Here is a 16,419-nt window from a genome sequence, read left to right as displayed (position 1 = left end):
GACGAGGAGTGTGAGGGGGACAAGGTGTGTGAAGGGTGATGAGAGTGTGAGGGGGAATGAGGAGTGTGAGGGGGAATGAGGAGTGTGAGGGGACCAGGAGTGTGAGGGTGATGAGAAGTGCGAGGGGGAATGAGGAGTGCAAGGGGGGAACGAGGACAGTGAGGGGGGAACGAGGAGTGTGGGGGGGAATGAGGAGTGCGAGGGGAGACAAGGAGTGTGAGGGGGGAACGAGGAGTGTGAGGGGACCAGGAGTGTGAGGGTGACGAGAAGTGCGAGGGGGGAATGAGGAGTGCGAGGGGGGAATGAGGAGAGTGAGGGGGTTGAGAAGTGTGAGGGGGAGGAGGAGTGTGAGGGGGACGAGGAGTGTGAGGGGAGTATGAGGAGCGCGTGGGGGCAACGAGGATCATGAGGGGGAACGGGTAGTGCGAGGGGGGGACCAGGAGTGCGAGGCGGGAACGAGGAGTGTGAGGGGGGAACGAGGAGTGTGAGGGGGGAATGAGGAGTGTGAGGGGGAACGAGGAGTGAGAGGGGGAACGAGGAGTGTGAGGGGGGAATGAGGAGTGCGGGGGGGAATGAGGAGTGTGAGGGGACGAGGAGTGTGAGGGTGACAAGAATTGCGAGACGGGAATGAGGAGTGCAAGGGGGGGACGAGGAGTGTGAGGGGGGACCAGGAGTATGAGGGGGGAATGAGGAGTGCAAGGGGGGAAACGAGGAGTGTGAGGGGGATGAGGAGTGTGAGGGGGACGAGGAGTGTGAGGGGGGACGAACAGTGTGAGGGGGACGAGATGTGTGAGGGGCAACGAGGAGTGTGAGGTGAAAATGAAGAATGTGAGGTGGATTGAGGAATGTGAGGGGGAAATGAGGAGTGCGAGGGGAATGAGGAGTGTGAGGGGGGAACGAGGAGTGTGAGGGGGGAACGAGGAGTGTGAGGGGGGAACGAGGAGTGCGAGGAGGGAACGAGGAGTGCAAGGGGGGAACGAGGAGTGCAAAAGGGATGAGGAGTGCGAAGTGAGGTGAGGAGTGCGAAGGGGAACGAGGAATGTGAGGGGGAAAGAGGAGTGCAAGAGGGACGAGGTGTGTGAGGGGGAACGAGGAATGCGAGGGGGAAAGAGGAGTGCGAGGGGGGGAACGAGGTGTGCGAGGGGGAACGAGGAGTGCGAGGGGGACCAGGAGTGCGAGGGGGTGAACGTGGAGTGTGAGGGGGACGAGGTGTGTGAGGGGGAATGAGGAGTGTGAGGGGGAAAGAGGAGTGCGAGAGGGAACGAGGAGTGTGAGGGGGAACGAGAAGTGTGAGTGGGACGACATGTGCGAGGGGGAACAAAGAGTGTAAGGAGGAAAGAGGAGTGTGAGGGGGACGAGATGTGTGAGGGGGAAAGAGGAGTGGGAGGGGGAATGAGGAGTGTGAGGGTGGAACGAGGAGTGTGAGGGTGGAACGAGGAGTGTGAAGGATGAGGAGTGCGAGAGTGAGAGGGACCAGTAGAGTGTGTGTCTGCACATGTGTGTGTATGCACGTGAGTGTGTGTGTGCATGTGTGTCTGTGCGTGTGTGTGTGTGTGCATGTGTGTGCGTGTGTGTGTGCATGTGTGTGCGTGTGTGTGTGCGTGTGTGTGCGTGTGTGTGTGCGTGTGTGTGCGTGCATGTGTGTGCGCGTGTGTGTGCGCATGTGTGTGCTTGTGTGTGTGTGCATGTGTGTCTGTGCGTGTGTGTGTGTGTGTGTGTGTGTGTGTGTGCGTGCGTGCACGTGTGTGTGTGCGTGCGTGAGTGAGAAGAAGAAAGAGAGACAAAGACAGTGAAAGGGACCAAGAGTGCGAGAGGGTAAAGTGTGTGAGAAAGATGAAGGATGTGGGAGAGACATAGACAGACAGCATGATAGAGACAATGGTTGGAGTGACCAAGAGTTTGAGAGGCAAAGAGGGTGAGAACGACATACAGAGCAAAAAGCCAGAGTGAAGCAGAGGGGCAGTAAAATAAATGAACTACACTCCTTTATGTTATTGATGGATGACTGTTGATATTTTTCTAACAGATGGACATCTCACCTTTATTGCTTACTGGCATCAACGTCAAACTGAAGTAAATAAACTGGGAGATCACACTTAGGCAGCAATATTTCTGCCATTCAAAAATAAAGAACAGATACCTGTTCAGTGTCAGAAGTTACACTCATTATAATACTGACTTAAAATAGGTTAATGATTGTCAATAATAAAAGAAACTTATCAAAGATCTAAACAGACTCAAGTTGCTGAATAGCCAATTATATCCAAAAGACTAGTTTTGAGACACGATTCAGATAAATACAGCGCTATTTAAATGATTACAAATGCAAAGACAAGCAGTTCCACTTCCTGGTAAAACTGATGAATGGTAGAAACTGGGGCAAAGGAAAACAATATGCAAGTTGTTGAGACAAATGTGAAATATGGAAACTATTTCCACAGATCCTCGACGCTAAACTAAAGCACGTGGCCTGACCAAATATTAAGCAACATCAATGTACCGTGTCATCAGTTCATTATTTACTGGCCATACCAATGAGGTTATATAAGGTAGCCCTAATGGCTGGGTATCGAGAGCTCCGTTAACTATCCTACCTCTCGGTGTCTTAACTGGAAACTTTTCCCTTCTTGGTAGCAGTTGTAGGTTTTGAGAAGCATTAACAGTTCAGACCTAAACACAAACAACATCAACACATGATTAAATCTAAGCAGCAAACTACTCCGTAAACAAATAAAAGATCAACAGGGTAATGTGGGTTGTTATCCTGATGTCAGTGTTGTGCCGTTGGCAACTTGTGAAACAGCCACCAGCTCCAGTGCTGACGGAGCAGGAATCATGCTCACAGTCAACTTTGGAACAGACTGATTGGCAGGGGCAGGGGGAGGTCGGGGTGCATGGGTCAGCCAGAAAACACAGCAAAAGCCAAAAACCGAAGTCTGAGGATCAACAAAGCCTTGCTTCATTCAACTGGTTTATGTTGTGTATGGTGCCAACAGGAGTCTTTGCTCTCTTTAGTGCCTGGAAGTTAGTGCTCAATTCCATAACAAGGATAGCAAGGAACACAGATCTCCCTAGTTTGTTCGCCACTAAACCTCGTTGTCGTGATTGGGACCAGCTGGACCTGTTAACCATTGGGATTGCTAACCTGGGCCAATCAGGGAAGAAAAATGACCAGGAGATGAAAATCCCCTCAGTTCAGGGGACTCAGTCTGAGCTGGCTGGGTACGGTCAGTGTGTAATGCTAATGGTTTCTGTTTTAAGGGACATAAATTTCTGAACTGGCTTTAAAGGGCATTTGGATGGGTATATGAATAGGAAGGGTTTGGAGGGATATGGGCTGGGTGCTGGTAGGTGGGACTAGATTGGGTTGGGATATCTGGTTGGCATGGATGGGTTGGTCAGAAGGGTCTGTTTCCATGCTGTACATCTCTATGATCTACACAGCAAGTTTGTTACTGGTATTCCTTTTTTTTTAAGGACTGATTTCTGAACTGACCATTCTTCACAGTCAATATTTCAGTTCTCTGTTGTTTCACTAGCTGGTTACAGCCTGTGTTATTAGATTAGATTGCTTACAATGTGGAAACAGGCCCTTCGGCCCAACAAGTCCACACCGACCCACAACCCACCCATACCCCTACATTTACCCCTTACCTAACACTACAGGCAATTTAGCATGGCCAATTCGCCTGACCCGCACATCTTTGTGACTGTGGGAGGAAACCGGAGCACCTGGAAGAAACCCACGCAGACACGGGGAGAACATGCAAACTCCACACAGACAGTCGCCTGAGTCGGGAATTGAACCCGGGTCTCAGGCGCTGTGAGGCAGCAGTGCTAACCACTGTGCCACCGTGTGTGTGTTACTCTTCTTGTGTTTTATTTTGAGAAAAGGACTATGCTGATTTTGTTGCAGGGCTTAGACCTTGCCCTCTGTTTTTTTTCAGTGACTGTATTTTCTTTTTTTGCGTGTGTTTTCACTAAGAAAAGAAATAAAGAAAATATAGAGAGAAGTGCATCGACCATCAGTGGCCACTCAGGTGTTTTATCTTTCTGGTGGGGGGACCATGAATAAAGTTTTCTGCACACCTTGTTTCTTCACTGTCTCCTACACCACACCAAAAAATATATGGAAATCAGGAGAGTAGCATCTTCTCAACTGAACACTGACTCTGGGCTGGCTGGTCACAGCCAGTCTACTGTTCTCTAGTAAATAAAGGGTGACTTGGTGATGGGAGCCGGCCACTGTTATTTCACTCACCCATTTTCTGGTTACATTGTGCCAGAAGATCAGGGCTTATCTACAGAGGGGGGGACGGTACATCCTTGTGATTAAACAGGGCTGGCCTCCCACTCACTTCCCTTCAGCTACAACACATTGTGAACACAGATTCGTCAATGCCGCAAGTAGCAATGGTCCAGCTCATTAATTGTCGAACATCAATGAGAAAACATCGCTTATGAAATGTTACAAAAATCTAATAACTTTGAATTACTGAAGAGAGACATTTTTCCAGGCTATCCACAACATAATACCAGCAAGTTCATTCTCCAAGCAAGACGTTTGTCCTCAATTGGTGGGATATTTTATTCAGTCAAAGAGCTGAATGGTTGTGGTGACATTGTCAATGATGTCAAAAATGCAAACCTGTGTGCAGTCACTATTTGAATCTTGCGTTTGGTCTCTAATTCTCCAGATTGTGTACACTTGCAGCATTACATAAGTCGAAAATAAGTATTGCTAAACAGCAAGTTTGAAGTCAGGAGAGAATTGGTATCATTTCCACTCAGAAATGACGCTTCTGTTAGGATTTCTCTTCAGTGTCTTGACTATGAAATATAAATGTGTAAATATTTTTGTTAGTTATGAAAATGGTATAATTTTTTTTTAATTGCTCAGTCACATGTGATGATCTAGGCTATTGGAAAGGTCAGATCCCAGATGAAAGCTGGGCTGATAGATTCTAAGCAAAATTTGCTGATAGTCATAGAGTGATACAGCACGGAAACAGGCCCTTTGGTCAAACCTGTCCATGCTGAAAATAATCCCAAACTAAACTATTCCCATCCACCTGCTCCCCCCATATCTCCCCAAACCTTTCCTATTTATGTCCTTACCCAAATGTCTTTTCAACATTGTATTTGCTGCAGAATTTCTTTAACATGAGAATAAAAGTGCATTTCAGAAAAGGTGTGAACAAAACCACAATAATAATATAGTTTTCTGTATCATTCTAAGCTGTCTCGGTTTAGAACAGAGAGATCTTAAAACACACTGAAAAACAAAGTCTCACCTATTCCCAGATACCACTATTTTTCAGAAATTATCCCTTTATACCAAACCTTTAAGTCCAGTATAGCAGATTTCCCCAGTTCCTCCATTTGAACTGAAGCTTTCTTGTGCAGGTACTCACCCTACAGGCCTCGAACCAAACACTCAGTGTGGACGTTATACAAACTACATTTTCTTCTGGGGTAACTGTGCTTTCCCTGAACTGTTCCACACTTGTATTTTTATTGAGGACAGGAACTATGTTTGCTCTTGATCCCAGTCAGGTCTCATCTGAATGGCCCCAAAATGTTTAATTTGTGTGTTTTTCAAACAAAAACAAGCCAATGGCTCTCAACGTTTACCCCACCTGTTGTAAACCATAGTAGAAGAAAAGTCACCACAGTCCAAATCTCTTATCAGGGAAAGATGACTGGTGATGAGATTAACCTGAGTCACAACGCCTCAGGAGAGGGGAAAGTGTGAACCATCTCCGTAACTTCAGCTGTATCAGGGGAATTGAACCAGCACTGTGGCTCTGGATTGCAAACCAAATGTCCAGCCAACAGAGCTGACCAATCCCCATGCAAATCACAAAAGTCCCTGCTCACTGACAAATGCTGGATTATGTCCACTCGTCAAGAAAGACTGTTTGACCTGGTTAGAACTTTCAGACCCTCATCTGCTACTACTTTAAATCCAAACTCTAACCTTTCACCATATAGAGGCAGTACAAATAATGCATGTACGTTGAAACACCACAAGGAAAGGCTTTGGAAGTGAGAGAAAGTCATTCTACAGAATAGCGAAGATGAGATGAGAAACAGCCATCTGACACATCTCCATCTTTATTCAAGTACTAAGCTGATCAGACAAAACTAATCATTTTCCATGTCATTTCTCTTCCTGGATGAATAAAGGAACAAATAAAGCAACAGCTCATTTTGAAATCTGGGACTAAAACAGTCCCAGCATCGGTAAAGGCAATTGTTCTTCATTTTAAATGGAGGAGCAAAAGGATTGTCAGATGAAGAATGACTGGGGTCACCTAATTCAACCTTGACCATCCTGGTGGTTTCATGACACAATGATCATGGACCTGTTGATCGATCTTTAGCAATTGGCCTATGAAAGACCCAGTCATGATGGGAGGAAAACCCCAGTGGTCAACTGCCTCGAAACCAGAGTTCCACAACCACTTTTATTCTCCCAGGCATTGCATCACTCACCACAAATATTCAAATATGTCTCAGTTACTCATAAAATCTATTTAAAAACAAACCTAAAACAAATTTATTTAACTTTAATTTGATTTAATCAATGATCTTACCATCTCCCTATGGATTCTGTTCCATAGATTAACCACTCATTCTATAATTTCCACAGATTCATTTTTGACATTATCTCAACTGCAGGCTGTGTTTTCTGGCTCGACTTTTTGACATGATGTGATATCTGCTATATCTAGTGCCTTTAAAAGGCTCAGTCTCCCTATCAGAACCATGACTATTTTCTGCTTATTTAAATCAAGAAAACACCATCTGCTCATAGCCAAGCTGTGGTGGATGTCCTTATAAGACCAAGGCAAATGGGAGAGATTAAGCATTGTCTGTTAGATTACTTACAGTGTGGAAACAGGCCCTTCGGCCCAACAAGTCCACACCGACCCGCCGAAGTGCAACCCACCCATACCCCTACATATACACCTTACCTAACACAACGGGCAATTTAGCATGGCCAATTCACCTGACCTGCACATCTTTGGATTGTGGGAGGAAACCGGAGCACCCGGAGGAAACCCACACAGACACGGGGAGAACGTGCAAACTCCAAACAGTCAGTCGCCTGAGTCGGGAATTGAACCCAGGTCCCTGGCGCTGTGAGGCAGCAGTGCTAACCACTGTGCTACCGTGCCACCGTGTTGTTTCCAGGTCGAATTGTATTGACAGTGCTCAGAGGAAACATTGATGAACCCAACCTTGCTGAGCTGAATGAGAATATAAAAAGCTTTTGACAGAAAATAGAAGATCAGAACCAAATGTCTGTATTACAAAAAAAGACACTTACTTCGAAATGCATTTGTCTTCACTGATTTTAACAAGGGTTGTTTGTTGGCTTCCTTCCATGGCTATTTTGGACCCACTAGGGAAAATGTATGTGCCTGAAACAAAAAAGAAACTTGTTAGAGTCAAACAACTATTTCCTGTTGACAACAATTTAATCTTCTGGGACTCAATTAGTTCAATTGAGCAGAGTGTGATGTAGAACAATGCCAAAGGTCAATCACCACGATGGTGGCGTTCGTTTTTTTTTATTCATTCACGGAATGAGGGTTTTGCTAACTAGGGCCAGCATTTATTTCCCATTCCTAATTACCCAGAGTTTAGTTAAGAGTCAACCGCATTGCTGTGGGTCTGGAGTTACATGTAGGCCAGACCAGGTCAGGATGGCAGTTTCCTTCCATAGAGGACACGGGTGATGCATTTTTTACAAATGACAATAGATTTATGGTTATCATTAGACTCTGAATTCCAGATTTGTTTTTTAACTGAATTCAAATTCTATCATCTGCTGTGGCAGGAGTCAAACTCAGGTCCCCAGAACATTACGTGAATCTCTGGATTAACAATCCACCGATAATATCACTAGGCCGTCCCCTCTCCTTGATGGAGGACCTGCCTCTTTGGCTGGCCAACAGCAAACCATACATGCAATTATCTTTCTCTCGTAGGAAGTGTACTTCATGTAGCACGGCTAATTGCTTAATTCAAATGAATTGTCTTAAAATCAGATAATCATATAGCGCAAAAGAGGGCCTTCAGCTTCTCGAGTCTGCGCCGACATGTGAGAAACATCTGACCTTCAACCTAATCCCATTCACCAACACATGGCCCAAAGCTTTGAATGTTATTACATGACAAGTGCTCATCCAGGTACTTTTTAAAGGATGTGAGGCATTTCGCATCCACCACTCTCCCAGGGAGTACATTCCAGACGGCCTCCAACCTTTGAGTAAAAACAATTTTCCACACATTCACCTAAACCTTGAACTTGTGTCCCCACCCCCCATGACTGACCCTTCAACTCAGGGGAAGAGCTGCTTCTTAGCCACACTGTCCATGCACCTCATCATCTTGTACACCTCAGCGAGATCACCCCTCAGTCTTCTCTGCTCCAACAAAAACAACCCAAGCCTATTCAACCTCTCCTCAACACTTCAATCTTCCACCCCAGGCAGTATCACAAAGAAAAATTAAACTAAGCAACCAAAAAAAAACAAAAGAGGCTGCCAGACTAAATCAAATATTAGTTAAGCAGGATATAATTCAACAGGAAAATGCACCACTGTATAAACAATATTACCCATTGTACAATGTCTGCATTCATAGATCGAAATCAGTAAATGGTCCATCTGCATTGAGTGCATTAGAAATTTTTGTTTTACGCCAACAATCTTTAATTTGGTAAGAGAGCTAAACCACAACTCATAGAGTCATAGAGATGTACAGCATGAAAACAGACCCTTTGGTCCAACCCATCCATGCCGACCAGATATCCCAGCCCAATCTAGTCCCACCTACCAGCACCCGGCCCATATCCCTCCAAACCCTTCCTATTCATATACCCACCTAGATGCCTTTCAAATGTTGCAATTGTACAACCTTCACTACTTCCTCTGTCAGCTCATTCCATACACGCACCACTCTCTGTGTGAAAATGTTGCCTCTTAGGTGTCTTTTATATCTTTCCCCTCTCACCCTAAACCTACGCCCTCCAGTTCTGGACTCCCCCACGCCAGTGAAAAGACTTTGTCTATTTATCCTATCCATGCCTCTCATGATTTTATTAACCTCTATAAGGTCACCCCTTAGCCTCCTCAAATAAACATGCAGAGAAAGTTGTGAATTACTTGCAGTAGCACAGAGTAAAATATGATGATGGTTTACACACACAACGGACACAAAGCAAATAGAACTACCAGAATTCAACTTGGCTTCCATCATTCCAATTAATAACTCCCAACTGACAAACCAGAGACAGTGCAGACCAGGGGATGGGGTGAGAAGAAGTGAGACGGGTTTGTTTAGGGTCAATGGGCTCTTCCCTATGCTGTAAAGCTCATGTAAAATCGCAGCCCCTCAGAAATTGTCACTCTGCTGTCATAGTTCTACAGCATATTTTTCTGATAACAAAGTTAGACAGAGCTCAATAAGCCACTCGAAAAGTCATACTTATCCAACAGCACAGAAACAGGTGACTGACCACCATGTGTCTATGCTCTGTGTCACATTACTTCCTAAAGTCTACAAGCAGATTTGTATGCACGCTGTGTCTATTTTGTTATCGTGAATACAGGTAGGCATCTTGAATACTTCTTCGCCTCCATCCTTAAAATTGGGAGTCTAAAGACAAATACAGAAATCAGAGGAGACCATTCAGCCCCTTGAGTTCTTCTGCTATTCAATTAGATCATGATCTATCTGTGACCAAACTCTATCAACATATCTTTTTTCCCCATGCTTCAGTATGTTTGGTTATGAAAAAGCTATTAATCCCAGATTTAACATCAACTGTTCCAAGTTTTTACTATTTTCTGCAAATAGAATTCTTTGCTAACTTCAGTCCTGTAAGGTCCGACTCCAAACTTTAAGCTGTGTCCCAATGTCAGTGTCTACCTACACCCTCTCTTCCATTTCATTTTTTTTTAAAGTATTCATTTAATGGGATGTGAGCATCATTGATTCAGCCAGCATTTATTGTCCATCCCCAATTGCCCAAAGGGTAGTTAACAGTCAATATTGCGCTGGGTATGTAAGGATATTTGTGAACCAATTGGATTTTTGTCCAATTACTAATGGTTTCATGGTCATTATTATACTACTGTTAATTGAATCCAAATTCTACCATCTGCCATAGCAAGATTCAAACCCAAGTTGCCAGATCGTTACCGGGATTAATAGTCCAAGAAAACACCACTAAGCCATTGCCTCCCAGTGAAAACACCAATCAAACCACCAGTTAACCTTCTAATTTCCAGGGAACAGAAGCCTAGCTAAAATAACCTCCCTTCAAAATCTACTCTCCAAGTTAAGGTAACATTTGGGAAAATGTGTTTTCACTACCACCAAGACCAGTATATTCTCCCTCAGGTTTGGAAATTCAGACTAAAAACTGCAGAGTAGAACTTAGCACAGCTGTATAACACCTTCCATTCTCCACATCGAGAGCAGTGGAATACGGAAGTCCATCATTACACTCATCCTTTTGATTACTTTATCTATGTTTTCATACTATTTTAATGATCTTTGCACATAGACTCCCAAGTCTCTTTGAGCTTGCTTCTAGCGATTCACAGTTTTTGAGCACTCCAATCTCATTTTCATTCCAAACCTCAAAAATTGCCTGTAAAGAAATGGGTTTGTCTCGGTTTTACCCCAAAACTTAATCCATTGAAATATCTTTGTTATTTTCTTTTTCTTCTTCACGACTGTTTACAATGCTGCCTATCCTTGTTTCATTGGCAAACTTGGGAATGTGGCTTTCAATTCTACCATCTAAATCATTCATAAATGGTACACAGTTGAGACCCTTCTAAAACATCTCTTTGCGATCCCCTCTCCCCCCGCCCAATCACCTCCTATCAACTAGTGTAGTTTTTCTATCTCCTTTCACTCAGCCTATTCCTAAACAGTTCAATAACTTGTGTCTAAATCCATGAGTTTCAATTTTAACTGACACTTTGATACCAGGTACTTCATCATGTGCCTTCTAAAAGTCCATATCAATCGCAAAACATTTGATAGACCCTGTCCACTGCACCAACCAACTTTTCAACAAAAAAAAACAGTCAAAGAAATAACCCAGCCTTTACAAATCCATCTGGTTCTAAATTTTAGAATTTTCCATCAGATTATCCTCTATAGATTAGATTACGTACAGTGTGGAAACAGGCCCTTCGGTCCAACAAGTCCACACCAACCCTCGAAGAGCAACCCACCCAGACGCATTCTCCTACATTTACCACTAGGGGCAATTTAGCATGGCCAATTCACCCAACCTGCCCATTTTTGGACTGTGGGAGGAAACTGGAGCAAACCCACGCAGACACAGGGAGAATGTGCAAACTCCACACAGACAGTTGCCTGAGGTGGGAACTGAACCTGGGTCTCTGGCGCTGTGAGGCAGCAGTGCTAACCACTGTGCCACCATTCTGCCTAGGATTCTGATAAGTTTCCAACAATTCCATGGTGTACATCTCTATGACTCTATAAATGTCAGGCTAACATATGTACAATTTATTGGTTCCCCTTTGAACTTACTGAAAAGCAGAGCAGCATGTGAACATGCTTCTTCCTCAAGAGAACTTTCAATGGTCAGAGTAAGGAAGTTTGCAATAGTCTTATCGACTTCATTTAAATCTTGGAATAGAAACCAACAGTACTCAGGGATTTGTAACTGCTTGGTGTGCTTCAAAATGTCTTCATTCCTCTCCTTTAGATAACTTCAGTGAGACTTCATCACTTACTCAGTTTTTGTTTCATTAGAACATCCAGCATACTATTCCTCCACTATCAACACAGTTCACTATTTATTTGCCTTTATTTGGCAGTACAAATAGTCATTTGGTAGTATAAGATTTGAATATCTCTGATAAAAAGCATATTTATCAAAGCTTTTCAGCTTGCACTCATCAGGACAATTCATATAAATGACATGATTTGGAGATGCCGGTGTTGGACTGGGGTGTACAAAGTTAAAAATCACACAACACCAGGTTATAGTCTAACAGGTTTAATTGGAAGCACACTAGCTTTCGGAGCGATGCTCCTTCAGCAGGCAATCGATACAATCACCTGATGAAGGAGCGTCGCTCCGAAAGCTACTGTGCTTCCAATTAAACCTGTTGGACTATAACCTGGTGTTGTGTGATTTTTAACCATATAAATGACAGTTTAGGAGGGAACCCAACATTTATACTGTATGGTAGGAGTGCAGTGATGAGCTGGCCACTGGACTCTGCTTGCTAATGTTGTTGACAGAAAGAATGCATCAGTTATTGAAGATCACCAGAACAGGAAAGGGGGGCCAACAAATCTAGAGTCCCCTGGATGACAAAAAATTTAAAGATTAAGATGAAAGAAAGTGTGCTTACAACAGGTATCATGTTGGAAATACAATGAAGAACACTCTAAAAACAGAGAAGTGAAAAATCAAATTCGAAAAGCAAAGAGTTAGTAGGAACAGGGACTGGTAACAAACATAAAAGGGAACTCCAAACTCTTCCGCAAGTTATAACTAATAAAAGTGTGGTGAAAGGAAGGATGTGACTGATTAGAGATCATGAGTGGACCAAAAGCAGATAGAAAATATATTTTAAAAATCCCAAAAATAGTCCATCCAACCTGCTGTACCATTCCAGATCATGGATGATATGTATCTCAATACTATCTTCCTTTGCTGTCCCTATACCCTTTGATATCCTTAACAGCTACAAACCAATCAATCACTGTCTTGAATATACTCAGTGATTGACATTCCACAGCCCTCTGGGCTAGGCAGCTCCAAAGATTTCACACCTGCATGAAGGAAGTTCCTTCTCAGCTTAGTCCCAAATGGCTTGCTCCTAATTCTGAGTGACTTTTCCCATTCAGCTCCACCACTACCACCACCAACGCCCCAAAGAAAGTGAGGGAAAACATTTATTCTGTATTCTTCCTCACTCAGTCCAGTCCTTTAAGATATGTTAAAGCTTCAATGACAAGACCTCTCATCCTTCTAAAGTCCAGAGAATGCAGGCCCAGTTTCTCCTACCTCTCCTCTCACCATCTGAGGAATTAATTTGGTGATCATCCATTTTGGTGGTGCTTTGTTATGGCAAGTATATTTTTTCTGAGGTAAGTTGGCCAAAGCAATGTACTAGGTGCAGTCTCACCATGATCGTATAAAGCTGAAGCAAATATCCTTTACTCCTGCACTCAACCATGCAATTTTCTTCTCTTCATTCACGGGATGAGGGCATCACTGGCTGGGCCAGCATTTATTTCTCTCCCTACTTGCCTTTGAGAAGGTGGTGGTGAGTTGCCTTCTTGAACTACTGCAGTCCACTACTAATGCCACTAGGAAGCAAAAGTGATGGAATGATGATAATTTCCAATTCATGATGATGAGTGGCTTGGGGAAGATCTTGCAGTTGGCGGTGATCCATGTATCCGCTGCTTTTCTCCTTCCAGGTGGAAGAAAGTGTGGCTTTGCAGGGCGCTGTCTAAGAAACCTTGGTGAATTTTTACAGTGCATCTTGTAGATGACACACAGAGTGTCGGTGGTGGAAGGAGTGGATGTTTGTGGATCTGGTGCCAAATAAGTGGGCTTCTTTGTACTGGGTGATGTCTTGGGTGTTGGACCCGCTATCATCCAAGTAAGTGAGGAGTATTCCATCACACTCCTGACTTGTGCCTTGTAGATGTGAACTGGCTCTGAGGAATCAGGATTCCTAGCCTCTGACCTGCTGTTATATGGCTAATCTAATTACATTTCCGGTTAATGGTATTCCTCGGGATGTTGATAGCTGGGGGAATTCAATGAAGGCAATATCAATGAATGTGAAGGTATGATAGCTAGATTGTCTGTTATTGTAGATGGTCATCACCTGGCACTTTTGTGATGCAAATGGTATTACTTCTGTCTGGATATTGTACAAGTCTTGCAGAATTGAACATGCCTCAGTAATGAAGGAATTATGAATAGTGCTGAAGATTGCACAATCATCAATGAACATCCCCACTTCTGATTTAACGTTGGCGGGAAGGTCATTGATGAAGCAGCTGAAGATACTTGGGTTGAGGACACCACTCTAAGGAATAGAAGGATAGATCTCAACAAAGCTGTCCCACAATGATTTCATACAATGTTGGTTTAATTTTGATATCATGTGTAAATTTCTTTTATACACACTTTCTGTTGTTCTGCTTTGTCAACCTTTGTTGACCTTTGTATCCCAGTCCTCAGGATTCATATTACTTTTCTGCATTAGTACATTGTCTGACTTTAACCTATTTGTTGCTCCTTATCACTTTAGCCTTTAAAATGTACTGATTACTAGGTCGCACTGAATAAAGAATTTAATTTTAAAGGATAAAGCTGTTGCAGTAAGGCAAACTTTTATTGTTCTGTCTAACCTTTTACGATAATTTTAACACTGCAATAAAATATTTGTGTTTATTGATTATGGGGCTTGACTATGGATAATTAACCTGAGTGAAACCATTCAGTTTGCCAAGTCTGTGTAAAGGATGTCAAGGCATTTGTTTAATAATCACAAACAACGGAAACTTCACAAACCTCATTTCCAATTGCAATGAAAGCCGCACTGCGCGATGGCCAATCGTTTTGCAGTTATGTTCAAAGAATGCACTGTTTCTTAGATTAGATTAGATTACTTACAGTGTGGAAACAGGCCCGCCGACCCGCCGAAGCGCAACCCACCCATACCCCTACATTTACCCCTTACCTAACACAACAGGCAATTTAGCATGGCCAATTCACCTAATCCGCACATCTTTGGACTGTGGGAGGAAACCGGAGCACCCGGAGGAAACCCACGCAGACACGGGGAGAACGTGCAAACTCCACACAGTCAGTCGCCTGAGTCGGGAATTGAACCTGGGTCTCAGGCGCTGCGAGGCAGCAGTGCTAACCACTGTGCCACCGTGCCGCCCATACGGTGATAGGAGCACTGCTGCCTCACAACACCAGAGACCCGGGTTCAATTCCTGCCTCAGGTGACTGACTGTGTGGAGTTTGCACGTTCTCCCCGTGTCTGCGTGGGTTTCCTCCGGGTGCTCCGGTTTCCTCCCACAGTCCAAAGATGTGCGGGTCAGGTGAATTGGCTATGCTAAATTGCCCGTAGTGTTAGGTGGGTTGCGCTTTGGCGGGTCGGTGTGGACTTGTTGGGCCAAAGGGCCTGTTTTCACACTGTAAGTAATCTATCAGTCAGAAGGCTGACAGTACTTTCTCTATTTTAAATTGAGAAGATTGCACTTCATCTCCAAGACACAGCCTAGCAGTGGACACCTCACCAAATGTGCCAACTATACGCTCATCACATTCTAGGCCCAAGAACCTGGTGCTTTGCAAGGTAGAGCACAGACAAGTCAAGATTATCTTAGTTAACATTAGGGGTCTATGTTTGAAAATAAGGTTTCTGTTTGAAAATAAGATTCAGTAATATTGCCTTCAATGAATTCCCCCAGCTATCAACATCCCGAGGAATACCATTATTCCTCGGGATGTTCTCTTTATCTGAGATAAAGAGATCATTTTTTCAGAGGGTTGAGAGTAATTGGAAGTTGCTTTCTCAAATGATGATGGAGGGTGAGTCTTTGAATATTTTTAAAGGCCAAGGTAGTGAGAGGTGAGATGGGATCATGGAGTGATCAGATCAGCTATAATTTTACTGAGGCTTGAAGCAAGACCGAGCGGCTGAGTATCTTGCTCTTGCGCTGAATCCATTTGGAAATGGACAGTCCTTCTTAAAAAGCTGCTACCCTGCAATTAGGCACATGAATCACCAACATCGAACAGCCAAGAGAGCATGGGGATCAATAAAAGAAAATGAAAAATAATTGTTAAAAAAAATCAATAGAAAACTAATATAAGCAAATTTATACTCAAAAAGCTTGAAGTGAAATTGGAATGAGCAATGAAAATAAAAGACAGAAAAGGAAGATTAACTGAACCAGGAACAAGATAATAAACTCAGTCTTGCAGATTAATTTGTTTCAATTATTATGTGGATGCAGGTTGATGGCTTGATTATAAAGAGGTAGCTATTTGATCCAATGAGTCATAATCATAAAAGTAGAGATATTTTCATGATTCAGAGAATGCCGTCATTGATTCCATTAGATTCAGAACTGATCACAGGCTATTGCTGGCAGGTTCCAATATAAGAAACATTAACTAACGAGCATAAAAAACACAGAGGTTGTTCAAGTTGATGACTATGATAATCCCTACAAGGTCGATTGGGGGGATAACTAATTAATCACCTCAGGGATTGCTGAGTATGAGCTCCCTTGGTAACAGGCAATGGTTTGCCTGACTGGAACTCATCACCTAAGCCCTTCATAAAGCAGACTCAGGGATGGGTT

At 43.5% G+C, this 16,419-nt stretch overlaps 1 protein-coding gene across 1 annotated transcript in view; it reads right to left on the bottom strand.

Annotated features, from left to right (window-relative positions):
- The window catches only part of rassf4a (Ras association domain family member 4a), a 265,979-nt gene that overhangs the window by 102,824 nt on the left and 146,736 nt on the right, over positions 1–16,419 (bottom strand). The window contains exons 3-4 of the mRNA XM_060854241.1: positions 7,337–7,430; positions 2,595–2,670 (exon numbers count right to left, since the gene is read on the bottom strand). Of these exons, the coding sequence (XP_060710224.1) occupies positions 2,595–2,670; positions 7,337–7,395 (135 nt within the window). The 5' untranslated portion in view covers positions 7,396–7,430. The remainder of the gene's footprint in view (positions 1–2,594; positions 2,671–7,336; positions 7,431–16,419) is intronic.

The sequence above is a fragment of the Hemiscyllium ocellatum genome, chromosome 43, assembly GCF_020745735.1.
Source record: "Hemiscyllium ocellatum isolate sHemOce1 chromosome 43, sHemOce1.pat.X.cur, whole genome shotgun sequence".
NCBI classification, from domain to species: Eukaryota; Metazoa; Chordata; class Chondrichthyes; order Orectolobiformes; family Hemiscylliidae; genus Hemiscyllium; species Hemiscyllium ocellatum.
The sequence above is the reverse complement of the archived record's forward strand: the minus strand, read 5'-3'. Positions and strand labels throughout refer to the sequence as shown.